This window comes from Daucus carota, chromosome 3, assembly GCF_001625215.2.
Source record: "Daucus carota subsp. sativus chromosome 3, DH1 v3.0, whole genome shotgun sequence".
Taxonomy (NCBI): domain Eukaryota; kingdom Viridiplantae; phylum Streptophyta; class Magnoliopsida; order Apiales; family Apiaceae; genus Daucus; species Daucus carota.
This window is the reverse complement of record NC_030383.2, coordinates 53,003,326-53,017,448: the sequence shown is the minus strand read 5'-3', so window position 1 is coordinate 53,017,448 and position 14,123 is coordinate 53,003,326. Positions and strand designations below refer to the sequence as shown.

The 14,123-nt window shown below is 32.7% G+C and overlaps 1 protein-coding gene across 11 annotated transcripts; it reads left to right on the top strand.

The window, feature by feature from the left end:
* Positions 1–3,573: 3,573 nt before the first annotated feature.
* On the top strand, positions 3,574–12,597 carry LOC108212679 (probable trehalose-phosphate phosphatase F). Of its 11 annotated transcripts, none has more exons than XR_010290052.1 (12): positions 3,574–3,836; positions 4,178–4,231; positions 5,016–5,318; positions 5,418–5,489; positions 5,625–5,796; positions 5,866–6,097; positions 6,435–6,516; positions 7,048–7,133; positions 7,522–7,679; positions 10,691–10,744; positions 11,708–11,804; positions 12,092–12,597. XR_010290052.1 is itself a non-coding variant. In XM_064089368.1 (12 exons), exons 4-6 carry the CDS (start codon positions 5,292–5,294, stop codon positions 5,748–5,750), a joined length of 225 nt encoding a protein of 74 aa, XP_063945438.1. In that variant the 5' UTR covers positions 3,574–3,836; positions 4,178–4,231; positions 5,016–5,064; positions 5,249–5,291; the 3' UTR covers positions 5,751–5,796; positions 5,866–6,097; positions 7,048–7,133; positions 7,508–7,679; positions 10,691–10,744; positions 11,708–11,804; positions 12,092–12,597. The 11 variants fall into 11 exon arrangements, 7 of the variants coding, with proteins under 7 accessions (XP_063945438.1, XP_063945436.1, XP_063945441.1 ...); XR_010290049.1 differs by having other exon boundaries at positions 7,508–7,679; XR_010290050.1 differs by having other exon boundaries at positions 6,435–6,521; positions 7,508–7,679.
* The last annotated feature ends 1,526 nt before the right edge of the window (positions 12,598–14,123 follow it).

The window sequence follows — 14,123 nt, the reverse complement described above, 5'->3', positions numbered from 1 at the left end:
CCCACCACTGCCACCTCAGCAGTGGTGGGCGTGGGACCCACCACTACCACGTCAACAGTTGTGGGACCCACCACTTCCACGTTAGCAGTAGTGGAGCCCAGGTGTGGGACCCACCAACGCCACGTCAGCAATTGTGGGACACACCACTGCCACGTCAGCGGTGGTGGGCCCAATGAAAATAAGTATTCAAATATTTTTAATCCACAAGTGTGGGGCCCACTTAATTTTTTGGCCCAGCCCTTAAAATAACAGTAGCACTGTAAAAGGAAGGCAAATGTAACATTCTTTGCTGATGTGTACAGCTGTGGGTCCCACATCAGCCGACGTGTACAGTTGTGGGGCCCATTGAAAATAATTATGAATTAAAATATAAGCATAATAGTAATGGGAAGTGTTAGAAAATAAATGATCTAACATAACACTAGCATACCAGTGTAACACAAACGCTCTAATGATAGGGATGTAATGTAACATTGAATTGATTAATGTTACGGTAGGTCCAAAAAGTATGCCTACTGTAACACAAAATTGGCATTACATTAGAAAAGTGTCTTATTTGTCCATCTATGGCGTAGTGTTGGAACCCTTAAATTTTAGGGATGTGTACTCAGGCCCGGCCCAGAGGGAGGGCAACCAGGGCGACCGCCGAGGGCCCAAAAAGTTTAGAGGCCCAAAATTTGTATAATTTATGTATTGTTATTAATATATATAAGCCTATTCTATTCTAAGTGACTACGTCCGTAACTAAACTAATGGTACTATCAATCATGCACTAACGGATAAATGTCATCAAACATTTGATTAATCTTATTTTTTTACATCTAGTACACTTTATTGTTTTATAGTTATTTTCTTACGGAAGTTGACTAAAATTTGAGTTTGCATTGCTACAAGGTCATATTTTATCAAATTTAGTGAGGTAAACAAATTTAGGGCCCATTTTCTTCTTTCGCCACAGGGCCCTCAAAAGGTATGGAACGGCCCTGTGTGTACTGATACAACCTCGATGCTTTAATCCGTCCACTTTAACCGTCCAAGTATTCGTTATATACCGATTAACCCTCTTACAGGTATAAAGTGATAAACTAGTAGATATCGGAGGGGTAAACCCGACAATTCATAACCATTTATACCGGTATGAGGGTTACTCGGTACATAATGGATAATAGGAGGGTTAAATCGGCCGATCTAAAACATCAAGGGCTGATCGGTACATATCCCAAACTTCAAGGGTCAGAAGGTCTTGTCTAAACTCTTTAGTTGTTTGTGGTAAATAAGTTACGGTATTTGCATTAAATTTTTTTAAACTTGTTACACATGCCTTACATGATTGTAACTTATCTTGTACACCAGTTTCTTTGATTGACTAATTTAAACTTGTACACCAGTTTCATTGATTGACTAATTTAAATTTCATGATCGTTTTGATCAAGAACCCAATCTTTATTTATAAACTTGTTAAGAAGGCTCGTCGTTCTTGGGTTTATTTCTTAATCCATTTAGCTTTTTGTTAGTGAACATGTTCCTAAATAGCCATTTTCATATATTATATCACACGATCTTTCTTTCTCATGATTTGTAGGTCTAATTCTTCTTCACATATCCTTGTCAATTAGTTTGTTAAAACACACTAGTACAAAGGACTTTGTCACACTATGAGCATTGATTTTACAAAGAACCGTCTCGACTTATACAACTTAATAGCGCCGGTTGTAAGTTTAACCGGCGTATTAAATCATTTTCGCGGGTTGTCAACTTAACCAACGCTTATAGCTCTCAAATACGTCAGACATGTTTATGTCGACACTTTAAAGTGTCTATTGCATCGAACATAAATAACCGACAGTAGCGTCTCTACTTTTTGTCACGGTTAAGTTTTAACCGGCCATATTGAACTATTTTGTGTCGCTGTTAATTTTTAAGTGACGCTATTGGCCGTGCCTTATGCCGGGGTCTAATTTTAACCAACACCTTTTGTAATAAAATTTGTCCACCCATACCACAAGCTAGTAGCCACTTCTTCTCACTCACCACTTGAAAGGCATTTCAAGCATTATTATTATAGGATTGACTAATGATTTACTTAAGGTAAGGGTATACATATAAATAAATGAAATTTATTTTCAATAATCTATAGAATATACAATATAAAATATACCATAACATGTAGTACTCTCTATTTTATTTAATTATTTTAAATTCTCCTTTTACCTTGCCCACGTCCAAAAATTCTTTATTTCCCGGTTATACTTTATGATTCATGGGTTTTTTATTTCCGCTATTATAAATGATGATTTGTTATGTTATAATCATGGTTTAGTCTTAAAATTTAATTCTTACCACTTGCTAACTAAATGCAAAAATAAATAAATTATAGTGTAGCTTATTGTGGTTCTTGGATGTGAAGTATTATGTAGGTGTTAACTACGCATGATATTTTGTTCACTTTAAATCTCAAATTAATCATTTATTTAGTTGATGAGTGATTATGAATTTTTTGGAGAGTTCTTTATATTTATATCAAAACTTGATGTTATTAATAAATGAATAAAACGTTAACCACCTATCACATCATCATTTATACCATTCATGTCTTAAAGCTATTTATAAAATTTATCACCCAACATAAGTAATGTAATACACCTATTAATTTATCCATGAATTTTCTCACCAAACAAATGTCATACCTTATAGATAAATGAATAATTAAAAACAAGTTTTAATTTTATATATTTGAATATAGATGTACCAACGTAATTATATATATACACACACACACATATGTGTGTGTATATATATATGTATATATACATACATATACATATATATATATATGTATATGTATATATAAGGAAAAGTTATAAAATAACTCCTTTATTCTAGTAACATAGTACTTTCAATCTGGGCCATAGAATATAAGGTGGTTTTTTTTATCTTGGTTTTATAGTTGATATCATTAATATTTTTTTATTCTTTTGTATATCATATTTTTTATGATACATATTTTTAGTTTTTGGGTGTGCATTATACTACTTATAATAAAAATAAATCAAAAATTATATTGAAAATATTAACATAAGAAATACTTAACATGCTAAAAACTAAAAAATATTTATATAAAATAAAATAAGAAAATAAAATACATAAAATGTAAGAAAAATACAGTATTAGAAATACATGACATTGTATTTGTTATTTTTTATGTTTTCTTATTCTTCAATTTTTTATGCCAAAGTGGTAATCATTTATTTTATTTTTAAATTTGAAAAACTTGTGTTCAGTATTTTAAATAATTTTAACTACATTATTTTAAAAAGTTATATTTATAAAATATAGAAAAATAGTTGTGTATTTAAAAAACTTACAACATATTTTAAAACATAAAACATAATGATATTATAAATTAAGAACAAACATGTGAGAAAAATACATAGTATAAGAATATATTCAGTACTCTAAGTTTCTAAGACGCCTCTTTTTACTGTGGTATTCTCTTTTAACTGTTAAAAAGTTACCAAGTTATTATATTATTGGATCTTTTGGATGCTCATAGAGAAGCTTCCTAGAGATCAGATAGAACATTACCAATAAACTCTCATCATCCTTATCACCACAACATCAAAATTTTATCCTACTACCTGTTACTTTCATATCTTCAAATATATATCATTAATCTTATTATCATCCATTCTTCAGTTTCATTTCTACAAAACATCGACCCCAGGGGTGGTTGTGTTCCAGAATGGCGAGATCTGATCCCAAACTCAACAAGTCAAGTCACATCATATATCTGCAAGATCTGATCAAAAATTCAATCACAACATATATGCATCATGGTATGTAAATTTTTTATGAATTTTGAACCATAAATTCTTTTGTGTTTGAGATTGTAATAAAGATTTAATTACAAGTCTTTCTCATTTTGTGTTTGTATGTATTTTTTTTGCCCTAATTCTGATTGAAATGTATTATTATTTATAAAGCTTGTGATAATTTTGTAAGAGGGACCTTAGTTGTTGAGTAAGCATAAATTGTAAAAAATATATACCTAAGTTATTCAATATCAAAATTCATATATATGTTATTTAAATAATTATGCTAAATTTTGCGTAAGAAATTTTCAATTTAAACCACAATTCTTGTAGATAAACTAATATATATGAGCTGATGATTTCAGCAAACAATGAAGAAAGTGCTTCAAAAACATGGACTGATGGCGAGATGCTTTTAGGTAATGTTTTTTGTTTTTATTTTCATTTGTGTGGTATCTCTTTTTAGCCACTTTCTATTATCTTCCATTTTTGTTTTAATTGTTACATAGGTGGATTTAATTATGGTGTTGGGCTTATGTCCAACTCAAAAGGATACAACTTTAACCATACTACGGAATTGGCCTTAGTTGATAAAGTAGCCATGTTAGAAGAACAATAATTATGTTAATTTCCACATAAAAAATATGAGAGATGGACATGAAGAAAAATAACAGCAATATGCCTCAGCGCTCGGGCTCTAGCATACATGAGAGATGATTTCCTAAATAGGTGATAAAATTTTGCAAGTCTAGACTCAATAGGTGATAAAATTTAATTAGACACACTCATTTCACCCTGATAAAGTTACACTGGCCTTTGTGAAGGTCTTGTTAGGAAATGGCTGGTGGGGCATTAGCTGTGCTATGGGAAGAATGTAAGGTTCTTTGAATTATAATGAAAAGGGTGTAAGTATCATGAGGGCGGGCCTCGTGCATTTGCATGACATTTTCACTGACATGATGCTCTGACTTATGTCTATAACTTTTAATTATTATTAGGGTTTATATATTAATTAGTGATAAATTTTAAATCCATATTTAGTATATAATTTTAAGTAGGGGTCTTATATTGTAATTTTGTTGAAGTCAAATTTTAAAATAAGCGCTTTGGTTGATTTTGTCTAAAGTTTTAAATTGGGAATTTTGTTGACGTGAGTTTGTTTGGTAGATATCAAATTTGCAAGTTATGTTTGTATGACTGCAGTGTTCGTTGTAGTGGTGGCTTGAAGCTATGAAGTCTTCCTCGCCTCCTCGTAAGAAGACACCTAAGGATCCCTTCGCTGAGGTTTCTTCAGATGATAGCAAGAGTGCTTGTCACTCGTGCACTATAAGAAATAAATCAATAGACATTGGTCAAGAACCGATGTTAAAAAATTTATTGTACATTGTCTTTCGACTTCTTTGTTTGTTTATTTACTATTCTGACTTTTTTTCCAGTTCCAGCTCAAATTCAGTCAGCCCTTTTCTCCAATAGTAGATCATGACCCTGATCGTGCTTTCATGTCTGGTGATGTAACTGGCCTTACAATTTTATGTGCATATACTTTGCACAGTATTGATATTGTCTGCTGTATGTGGATTATGTTAACAACCATTTTCTTGACAGATGCATTCTGCTGCTAAGAATGCTGGAAAACATTTTCCAACTGCAATCATAAGTGGAAGAAGGCGTGATATGGTAAGTTAATTATGTTTTTTTACCGCTTTTAATTAAAGCTCCAATCATCTAAGTGTACAGTTTCCGTAGTGCATCTTTTGTATTTTATTGTGAAAAGTGCCCTTAGCCGCATTGCATTTCTATGTTTATGAATAGGTTGGAATTCTTGAACTTCTCTATGCTGGTAGTCATGGTATGGACATTAGATACCTGCTCCGGGACACCTATACTGGTAGTGATGGTATGGACATTAGAGAGATATCGCCTCCGGGACACAGCTGAAGTACCTTCTGACCATATCAAATCTGAGAAACATCCTGACCAGCAGGTTTGCTTCGTTTCCCAAGTCTTTTAAAGTACCTGGTAGAACTGGATGACCTTAAGGATGGTATCACAGGACTTCCAGGAGCCAGTGGTTTGTCTACCGAACAGGGAAGTTTACTATTGTGGCTGAGCTTGTTGCTAATCCATCATTAATCATCTTCATGGGCGAACCAACTTCTGGCCTTGATGCAATAGCAGCAGTGGTTGCCATGAGGACACTGTAAGAAACACAGTGGACACTGAAGAACTTTTGTTTGCACAATTCATCAGCCTAGCCTCGACCTAGTTATGTCGCTTTTTATGAGGTAAAATACCTATACGAAGTCTATATATGTCCTATCTTGCCTTTCTCAAGCAGAATTTTCAGTTGTCGTAATTTGGTGCATCAGCCGCTACTTACGAAAAGAGGAGGACAAGTGTTATAGAGCACTAGCTAGGCTGCAATTCTCACAAATTAAATTACAGAATATTTTGAGATACGCGTAATTTAATAAACTTTAAATTAATTGTATATTTTATCTGTTAGGTTAATGGGAAACTAAGTATAATCTCACAATTTATTCAAGGCAATTCCTGGGTCCCGAAAATCAAACAAAAAATATTACTGAAATCTTACAAAAGCATTTCTATTCTCTCTTGCAGAGTCCACTCGTCCTCTGCGCCCGATGCATAGTAGTCATACACCAACTTTGGCAATTTTGCCTTTGCAATTGCATCATAATCGGTAATGTTAGTGACCTCCATACAAATAGATGTTGAGTTTGTTCTTCAACTTGAAAATTAACTTCAGAATTACACCTGAGTTCTGGTCATTAAAAAAAACGATTAACAGAACATGAATAAGCTGGATATTGGGATGAAATTCATTAACCCTTGGAATCATGGTAAGTGGCATGATGAAGTCGCGTACTATGGGCCTTGTAACCAAGCCATTTATTAGTAACAAGTTAAAATTTTATGACATAAATCATTGATTAAGTTAAATAATTGTGTTTAGTTGTTATGTTATTGCCAACATTTTTCCCAATTACATGTGTTACTTTTAAAAATGGTTTCTCCATTACTTCAAAAATGGATTAATCCAATGATCATGGATGTTCTAGTAGATCTTGGTAAGAGTTAATATGTCCTTCCTATATACATTCGAGTTGATAGGACAAATTAAGAAGCATTTAAGATAATCAGCTTATTTACAGAGGAAAAAACTATTACTTTCTATTGGTAAGTATTCTATTGAAGGTGTCTACTTGACCAGGTACTGAGACACTGGGCTATGGAATTCTGGTATCTTCTATCGTCAAATAGAGAGGAGCCTTCTTCTCGCACAAGGACCCTAACAAGGTAATAAAATCATTTTCTTTCTTTAAAAGTATGCAATAAATTGAATATTTGATAGTATACGGTGAATTTTGGACATTTTTTAGACTTGTATATCCTGTGATCTTAGGAAAAAGAATAAATTGATTCCTTGTACCAATTTAGAGTTATATATGTTTTAGTGAGATGGTAGAAAGCTGCCAAAAAGGGAAAGTATGGGTAATGGCTTTGGTAGACTCAACATAGTCATACATGAACTAATAGTCATGGTCTTTTATTTTCGTTTATTAATATATGTATGTCGATATATATGTGATGTGTGCTATATATGTATCCTTGCAACGGCATTTCTTTTAGATTTTTTTAGATATTAGCCTTCGTTGCATGTCTCATTTCAGATATTTTTTGCAAGACCATAAAAGAAACATCATAGCAGTAAAAGAAGCATGAGCTGCACTGCTTTGGACGCGGTTGAACCCCAGCAATAAAGTCTGACTAGAAAGGGTGCATCTGAGAATGAAGAAAAGAATAATTAAGCAGCAGTGTTATATTCTTAAATTTTGAAGAAAGGTATTCACTGATGACTCCATTTATCTTCTTTATTTAGTTTTTAATTATCTTCGTCTAGACTATATACTTCTATTTAAATTATGCCTGGACCTTTCTAGCTAACTTATATATGCGACTTAGATCGAAATGGTTTGTAAGACTATATTGTAACGTTCATGGTATCTCTTTTGGATTGCTAGATACTTGAGGCTTGGAGTATGAATTCATTACCGAAATTTGTGGTTTAATGATATTGGATTCCACTTTTTCTCGAAGACTAGTCTTCCTCTTCTTGTGAGTTTGAACAACATAAGGATATAGTGTGTTTTGCACCTCTTTGAGCTCTCTTCTTGTTGTTTACCCAATTTTTTTTAAACTTGTTACACATGCCTTTCATGATTGTAACTTATCTTGTACCCCGCTTTCTTTGATTGACTACTTTCAAATTCATGATCATTTTGATCTGGAAGCCCATCTTTCTTTATAATCTCGTTAAGAAGGCTTGTCCTCTTGAGTTTATTTCTAAATCCACTCAGCTCTGTGAAGATGATCCTAAATAGCCATTTCCATATGTTATATCACACAATCTTTCTCATTCATAATTTTTTGATTCTAATTTTCCTTCACATGTATATCCTCATAAATTAGTTTGTTAAAACACACTAGTACAAATTGGAGTTTTAGCATTGCATTTTAAGCATTGATTTTACAAAGAACCATGTCTTATACTACTTAATATGGTCGGTTGTAACTTTAACCGATGTACTAATTCATTTTGGCTAAACGTGTTGTGTTGGTGGCCTACATATATAACTATTGCTTATAGCTCTCAAATATGTCATACATGTTTATGTCTACGTTTTAAAGAGTCTATTGAATTGAACATAAAAAAACTGACACCAGTGGCTCTGCTTTTCGTCAGGGTTAAGTTTTAACGGACCAGTTATATTTTTAACAGACAGTACTATTAGCTCTACTTTATGCTCGGTCCAGTTTTAACCAACAGCTTTTGTAATAAAATTACCCACTCATACCACAAGCTAGTAGCCAATTCTTTTCATTCATCACTTTAAAGGCACTTGATGCATTATAATTAGGGTTGACTAATGATTCACTTGAGGTAAGCCTATGCTCTTCTCAGCTCCCATTTTATTTTAATTACTTAAAATTCTCCTTTTACAAAGACATGAGTTACAGTTGTTTAAACTATATATGAATATTCTCATCCATCAAGAAATAGCTAAAAATTAGATAAGGATGTTGCATTCTATATCAAAAGAAAAGAAAACAATTATATAATTTATTTTTTATATGATTCTTTATGTTTGAATGGTTAGGTATTTATTAATTTTATGTAAAAATAAATGAAAATAAAAGTATCATACATTCAAAGACTTTATTGATTGTTATGTAAAATAACTAAACTAGATGCACCAAAGTAATATATATATATATATATATATATATATATATATATATATATATATATATATATATATATATATATATAAACACTTACAAACTTTTGAGAAATGATATAAAACGCTATCAAGAAACTCTTATCATCCATCACCACAACATCAATATTTTATCCTACCTCTAGTAGCTTTCATGTCTTGGTTTGAATATTTTCAAATATATATCATTATTCTTATTATCATCCTTTCTTCAATTCATTTCTCTAAAACATGAAGAGCAGAGCAGGCAAGGAGGGGTGGTTGTGTTGTCCCAATTAGGGGTGAGCAAAACCGAACCGAAACCGAAAAACTGAACCGAACCGTATAATTTCGGTTCGGTTCGGTTTCATTTTTCTGAAAATTTCGGTTAATTCGGTTTTTCGGTTTGAACCGAAAAGATGTTCGGTTCGGTTCGGTTTTTGATAAAATATTTCGGTTTAAACCGAAATAACCGAAATATTTATTAAATATAAAATAAATAGATATTACATATATACATATATGAGATAACCCTGAATCTAATATTTTTTAAAACCAGCGCCGCTCGACACTCTCAGTCCTCTCGGCTCTCACTGGGCTTTCCGATAATCAAACTCATCTTCTAATCTTCATCGTCTTCTAATCTTCATCTCTTCTAATTAATCTTCATCTCCAGCAACTCTAGTCTTCATCTTGGATTCCAGGTTTATATTTCGTTCGATAATTCTTGAGTAGTACATAAAAATCAATCATAATAACGAGATAAATGAGCGAGTGATAGGAAATAAAGTACCTCCATCCATGAGAAAGAGTCTCGGGAGTAGTGAAATCGAGAGGAGAGATGAGAAGAAGTGTAGTGGAGAAGAGTGGCGTAGGTTAGCAAGTTGCGTCTAAATGGCGCACAGTTGCATCCAGCCCAAATAATGACTTGGCCCATCTGGATTCCTTTCAGAATTCGATTTTATGGAAGAAAAGAAAATTTTCGGTTTTTTTCAAACCGAACCGAAACCGAACCGAAATAATTCGGTTGGTTCGGTTCGGTTTCAAATACTAATTCGGTTCGGTTCGGTTTCAAAAAAAAGCATTATTCGGTTTTCGGTTTTTTCGGTTCGGTTCGGTTTTGAACCGAACCGACTGAATGCTCAGCCCTAGTCCCAATTGCCAAATCTTATCCCAACTCAACAAGTCAAGTCACAACATACATCGAGAAAATCTAAATAAAAATTCAACAAATCACAACATTTATGTATCGTGGTATATATGTAATTTGTTTATGAATTTTTGCACCATAAACTTTTCACTGTTTGATGTTATAATAAAATTTTAATTGCAATGCTTTCTTATTTTGTGTTTGTTTGTATTTTTTTTGTTGTAATTCTGATTGAAATGTATTATTATTTATAAAGCTTGTGATAATTTTGTAAGAGGGATCTTAGTTGTTGAAAAGCATAAGTTGTAAAAAAATATATACATTTAATATCAAAATCCATACATTTATTTTTTTAGATAATTATGATATATTTTGGATAAAAAATGTTCTATTTAAATCACAATTGTTGTAGCTAGATAGACTAAATATATATGATCTCATTTCAGCAAACAATGAAGAAAATACTCCAAAGAGATGGACTAATGGCCACATGATTTTAGGTAATGTCTTTTGTTTTTATTTTTATCTGTGTAGTATCTCCTAGAGGCCACTTTCTTTTATCTTTCTTTTTTGTTGTAATTGTTACATAGGCGGAATTAATTGTAGTATGGTGCCTATGTCCAGGTCACAAATATATAAATCTAACCAAAGTATAGAATTGTCTTTAATTGATAAAGTAGCCATGTCAGAAGAACAATAATTATGTTTCTGCATAAAAAATATGAGTGATGGACATCAAGAATAATAACAGCGGTATGCCTCACTCCTCTCCTTCTAGCGTACATGAGAGGTAATTTCCTAAATTATGAAGTAGTGAAGTGTTAGGAATGGCTCTATGTTCATGTTTTAGGTCCTTATCAAAAACCGTGTTCCGTGGCCTTGTAGGCATAGAATTATCCTAATCTACCCCAGGCTCTCGATCAGCTTTAACAGTTATTCTCCTCTGGATTTTCGGGCTAGTTTTTCTCCGATTTATATTAGGTTCTACAGCTGCTCTAAAGCAATACTAACAATCAAAGGCAGGAGAAGAGGCCTGCTACAACAGCTGTAGAAACTAATACAAATGGGAGAAATACCAGTCTTAGAATGCACTACAGCTGATCGAGATCCTGGATATGCCTACAAGGCTAGGGTTGTAGACACTTCATTTATTCATGATTTAGGAAATCCCCTTTCACTATATGCTAGAGTACTATTTACAATTGACATGATATTTAGATTACTTAAGCATATTAATATGGTTAATTTTATGGATACTTGAACCTTGTATATCAAGATATCACATTTTACCTTGATGCCTAAGTTAAGATAGCATAAGTGAGCATGTCCGCGTGGAGTTAAAATAACATCCACTGAATCCTTGGTATTTCAGACTTACTTCTTCTTACATGAGTTAGATAAATTTGGTGTTTACATTCATTATATGCCCTCATCATAATGATAAATTTTGTGGTTACATTCAGTATATGCCCTCACGAGACAAAACTCGTCCAACTACGGTTGTCCAGGTGTTTGAAGACTTGTTGTATATTCATAATGCAAAAGTGTGGCTTATGAAAGGTGTGTGTTAATAAGTTTAGATATGGTTTTTATAAGATTCTTTGTTTCCCAGGGACGTGCAAAAGTTTTAAGTCTGGGGATATTTGATGTGTGATCTTTATGATTATATTTATCCTCACGTTATTAGTTATTTTTGCATGAAATTGTTTATTTAATTTATGTTTTTAATGTAAGAAATAAGAAAATTTTGTAATAGAATTTGGAGTAAAATTTGCATTATTTGAAGTGATTTCTAGCAAAGTTCAGATTTTCAAAATAGTTGTGTTTATTTTTTTTGATAATTACAGGAAATCTACAAGTCCGGCCGATTTGGGCCCATAAATAGTCATTGGAAAGCTGGCGAGGATACGGTTGATAAAATTATGATCTCAGGATTTATTGGAGTTCTAATCAGCCTAAAAATGACTAGGAGCAGTTTGAATTTTCTACATCAGACGCTTACTCTATTTGGGAAACTACTTTGTATTATTATATATATCAATAAAATATAAACTAGAGATAGTTAGTTGTTCTTTATTTGTATTGGGACTCGGATATATCAAACAGACATGTTATAGAGAAGTTATAGACACATAGATGTTATAGGCATGCGGAGAAGAGAAAGTAGAGGACTTACACGCAAGTGAAGAACACGAAGGAATGAATTAGAACATCAATTCTAGAGCTTTTCATTCTCTTCTTTATTTTTTTTGATTGTAACATCGATTTGATGTCTTCGTACTTGTGTTGAATACTTTTTTGTGTAATGTTGAACTAATTTTCTAAATAGGCCTTTAATAAATTCATTCGATTATGTATAAGTTTATGATTATGACAACAATGTACCTAACCACCTTAGGTAGTCGATTAAGGTGATGCCTAATGTTATTTGTGAATTTAAATTCTACATAGAGATCCGGGGGTTATATAAGAGTCATTTGAGATTCAGAAAGTTCTTCGGAATACCTGATATCCTTAGATTATCAATTAGACCACAAGAATTGATATACCACAAGAAACTGGTTTACAGGAAAAGATGAAGTGAAAGGCCTAGTTTTGTTAATCTTGTGACTGAATTTAATTGAATTTATGCTAGCTAGTTAAATTTCTAGTGTTAATTATTTTATCTTTTTAGGTGAATGTTTGTTTTTACTTGAATTAGAAAAGGAATTGTGTATGGCATATAGGATACTACTCCACAACAAACCCTTCTTAAACTAAAAACTACAAATTGAAATAAAAAATTTCTGAATCAAATCGAAATATAGCGCATATGGTATGGAAATCGATCATTAGGAGATGAAGAAAAATACAGTGAAGTTAGATTTCAAAAAAAGTTCATCGATTGACGGGAAAATTCAAATTAAAAATGGAGCGATTCTATGGAATCTTGTGTGGGAGGGTGCAGGTTTATTTTGTGTGGTGAATTCTAGGGGGCATTAAATTAGATTGATCTTATGTAGGGCTGGCAATTTCAGACACAACCCGATAACCTGACACAAATTCGATCCGCAAAATACGAATTAGGGTCAAGGTATTTTGGGTTCGGGTCGATTTCGGGTTGACCCTAAATTGACCCGAAAAAATCGGGTCATTTTCGGGTCGGGTTCGGGTAACACAAAATCCACCCGCATATATATATATATATATATATATATATATATATATATATATATATATATATATATATATATATATATATATATATATATATTATATTTAAATGTTTATACATTTATACTTAAAATATGAAAACCCTAAAGTAAAGTATCACATATTTGCGTTCTTTCTTTTCACTTTTCACACCCCAACCCAAGTACTGAGCCTCGGCCGCCTCCACCTCGAACGCTAAATCTCCGCTCGCCCACACTTCTTTAAGCCTCCAAATCCAAATCCCCCTCTTTAACTTCTCAATCTTCAACATCTGTTTTCGAATCTATTTTTAGTTTCAAATTTGGTAAGTTACAGATCTCAATTGGATTCGAGTTATTATTGCTATACACATATCAATTCGATTCTCTAATGTTATTCATTGATGCAGATGGAAAGTGGCAGTGAAAATATGGAATTAAATCAAGAAATTGAAGATGATGTCGTGGAAGTAGAAATCCAAGAAGTCCCTCTAGGCGGGAGTGCGAGTGTTGAAACCAGTAGCGCCCTGAGTAGAAGGCGACTGAAGTCTGATGTGTGGGACCATTTTTAGATGCTTCCGCTATTACCGAACAAAAAACAACGTTGTAAGTGTAAAAAGTGTGGTACAACGTATGCCTGTCCTAGTAGCTTTGGTACTGGTAACCTTCATAAGCATATAGAAAAATGTGTTAGGAGAGATACTAGAGA

Excerpts from the sequence above, each read along its gene's own strand:
- LOC108212679 (XM_064089371.1), top strand. The coding sequence starts at position 5,292 with ATGACCCTGATCGTGCTTTCATGTCTG. Across the intron at positions 5,319-5,417 it reads TGATCGTGCTTTCATGTCTG|ATGCATTCTGCTGCTAAGAA; the intron begins GTGATGTAACTG and ends TTTTCTTGACAG. Across the intron at positions 5,490-5,624 it reads GTGGAAGAAGGCGTGATATG|GTTGGAATTCTTGAACTTCT; the intron begins GTAAGTTAATTA and ends GTTTATGAATAG.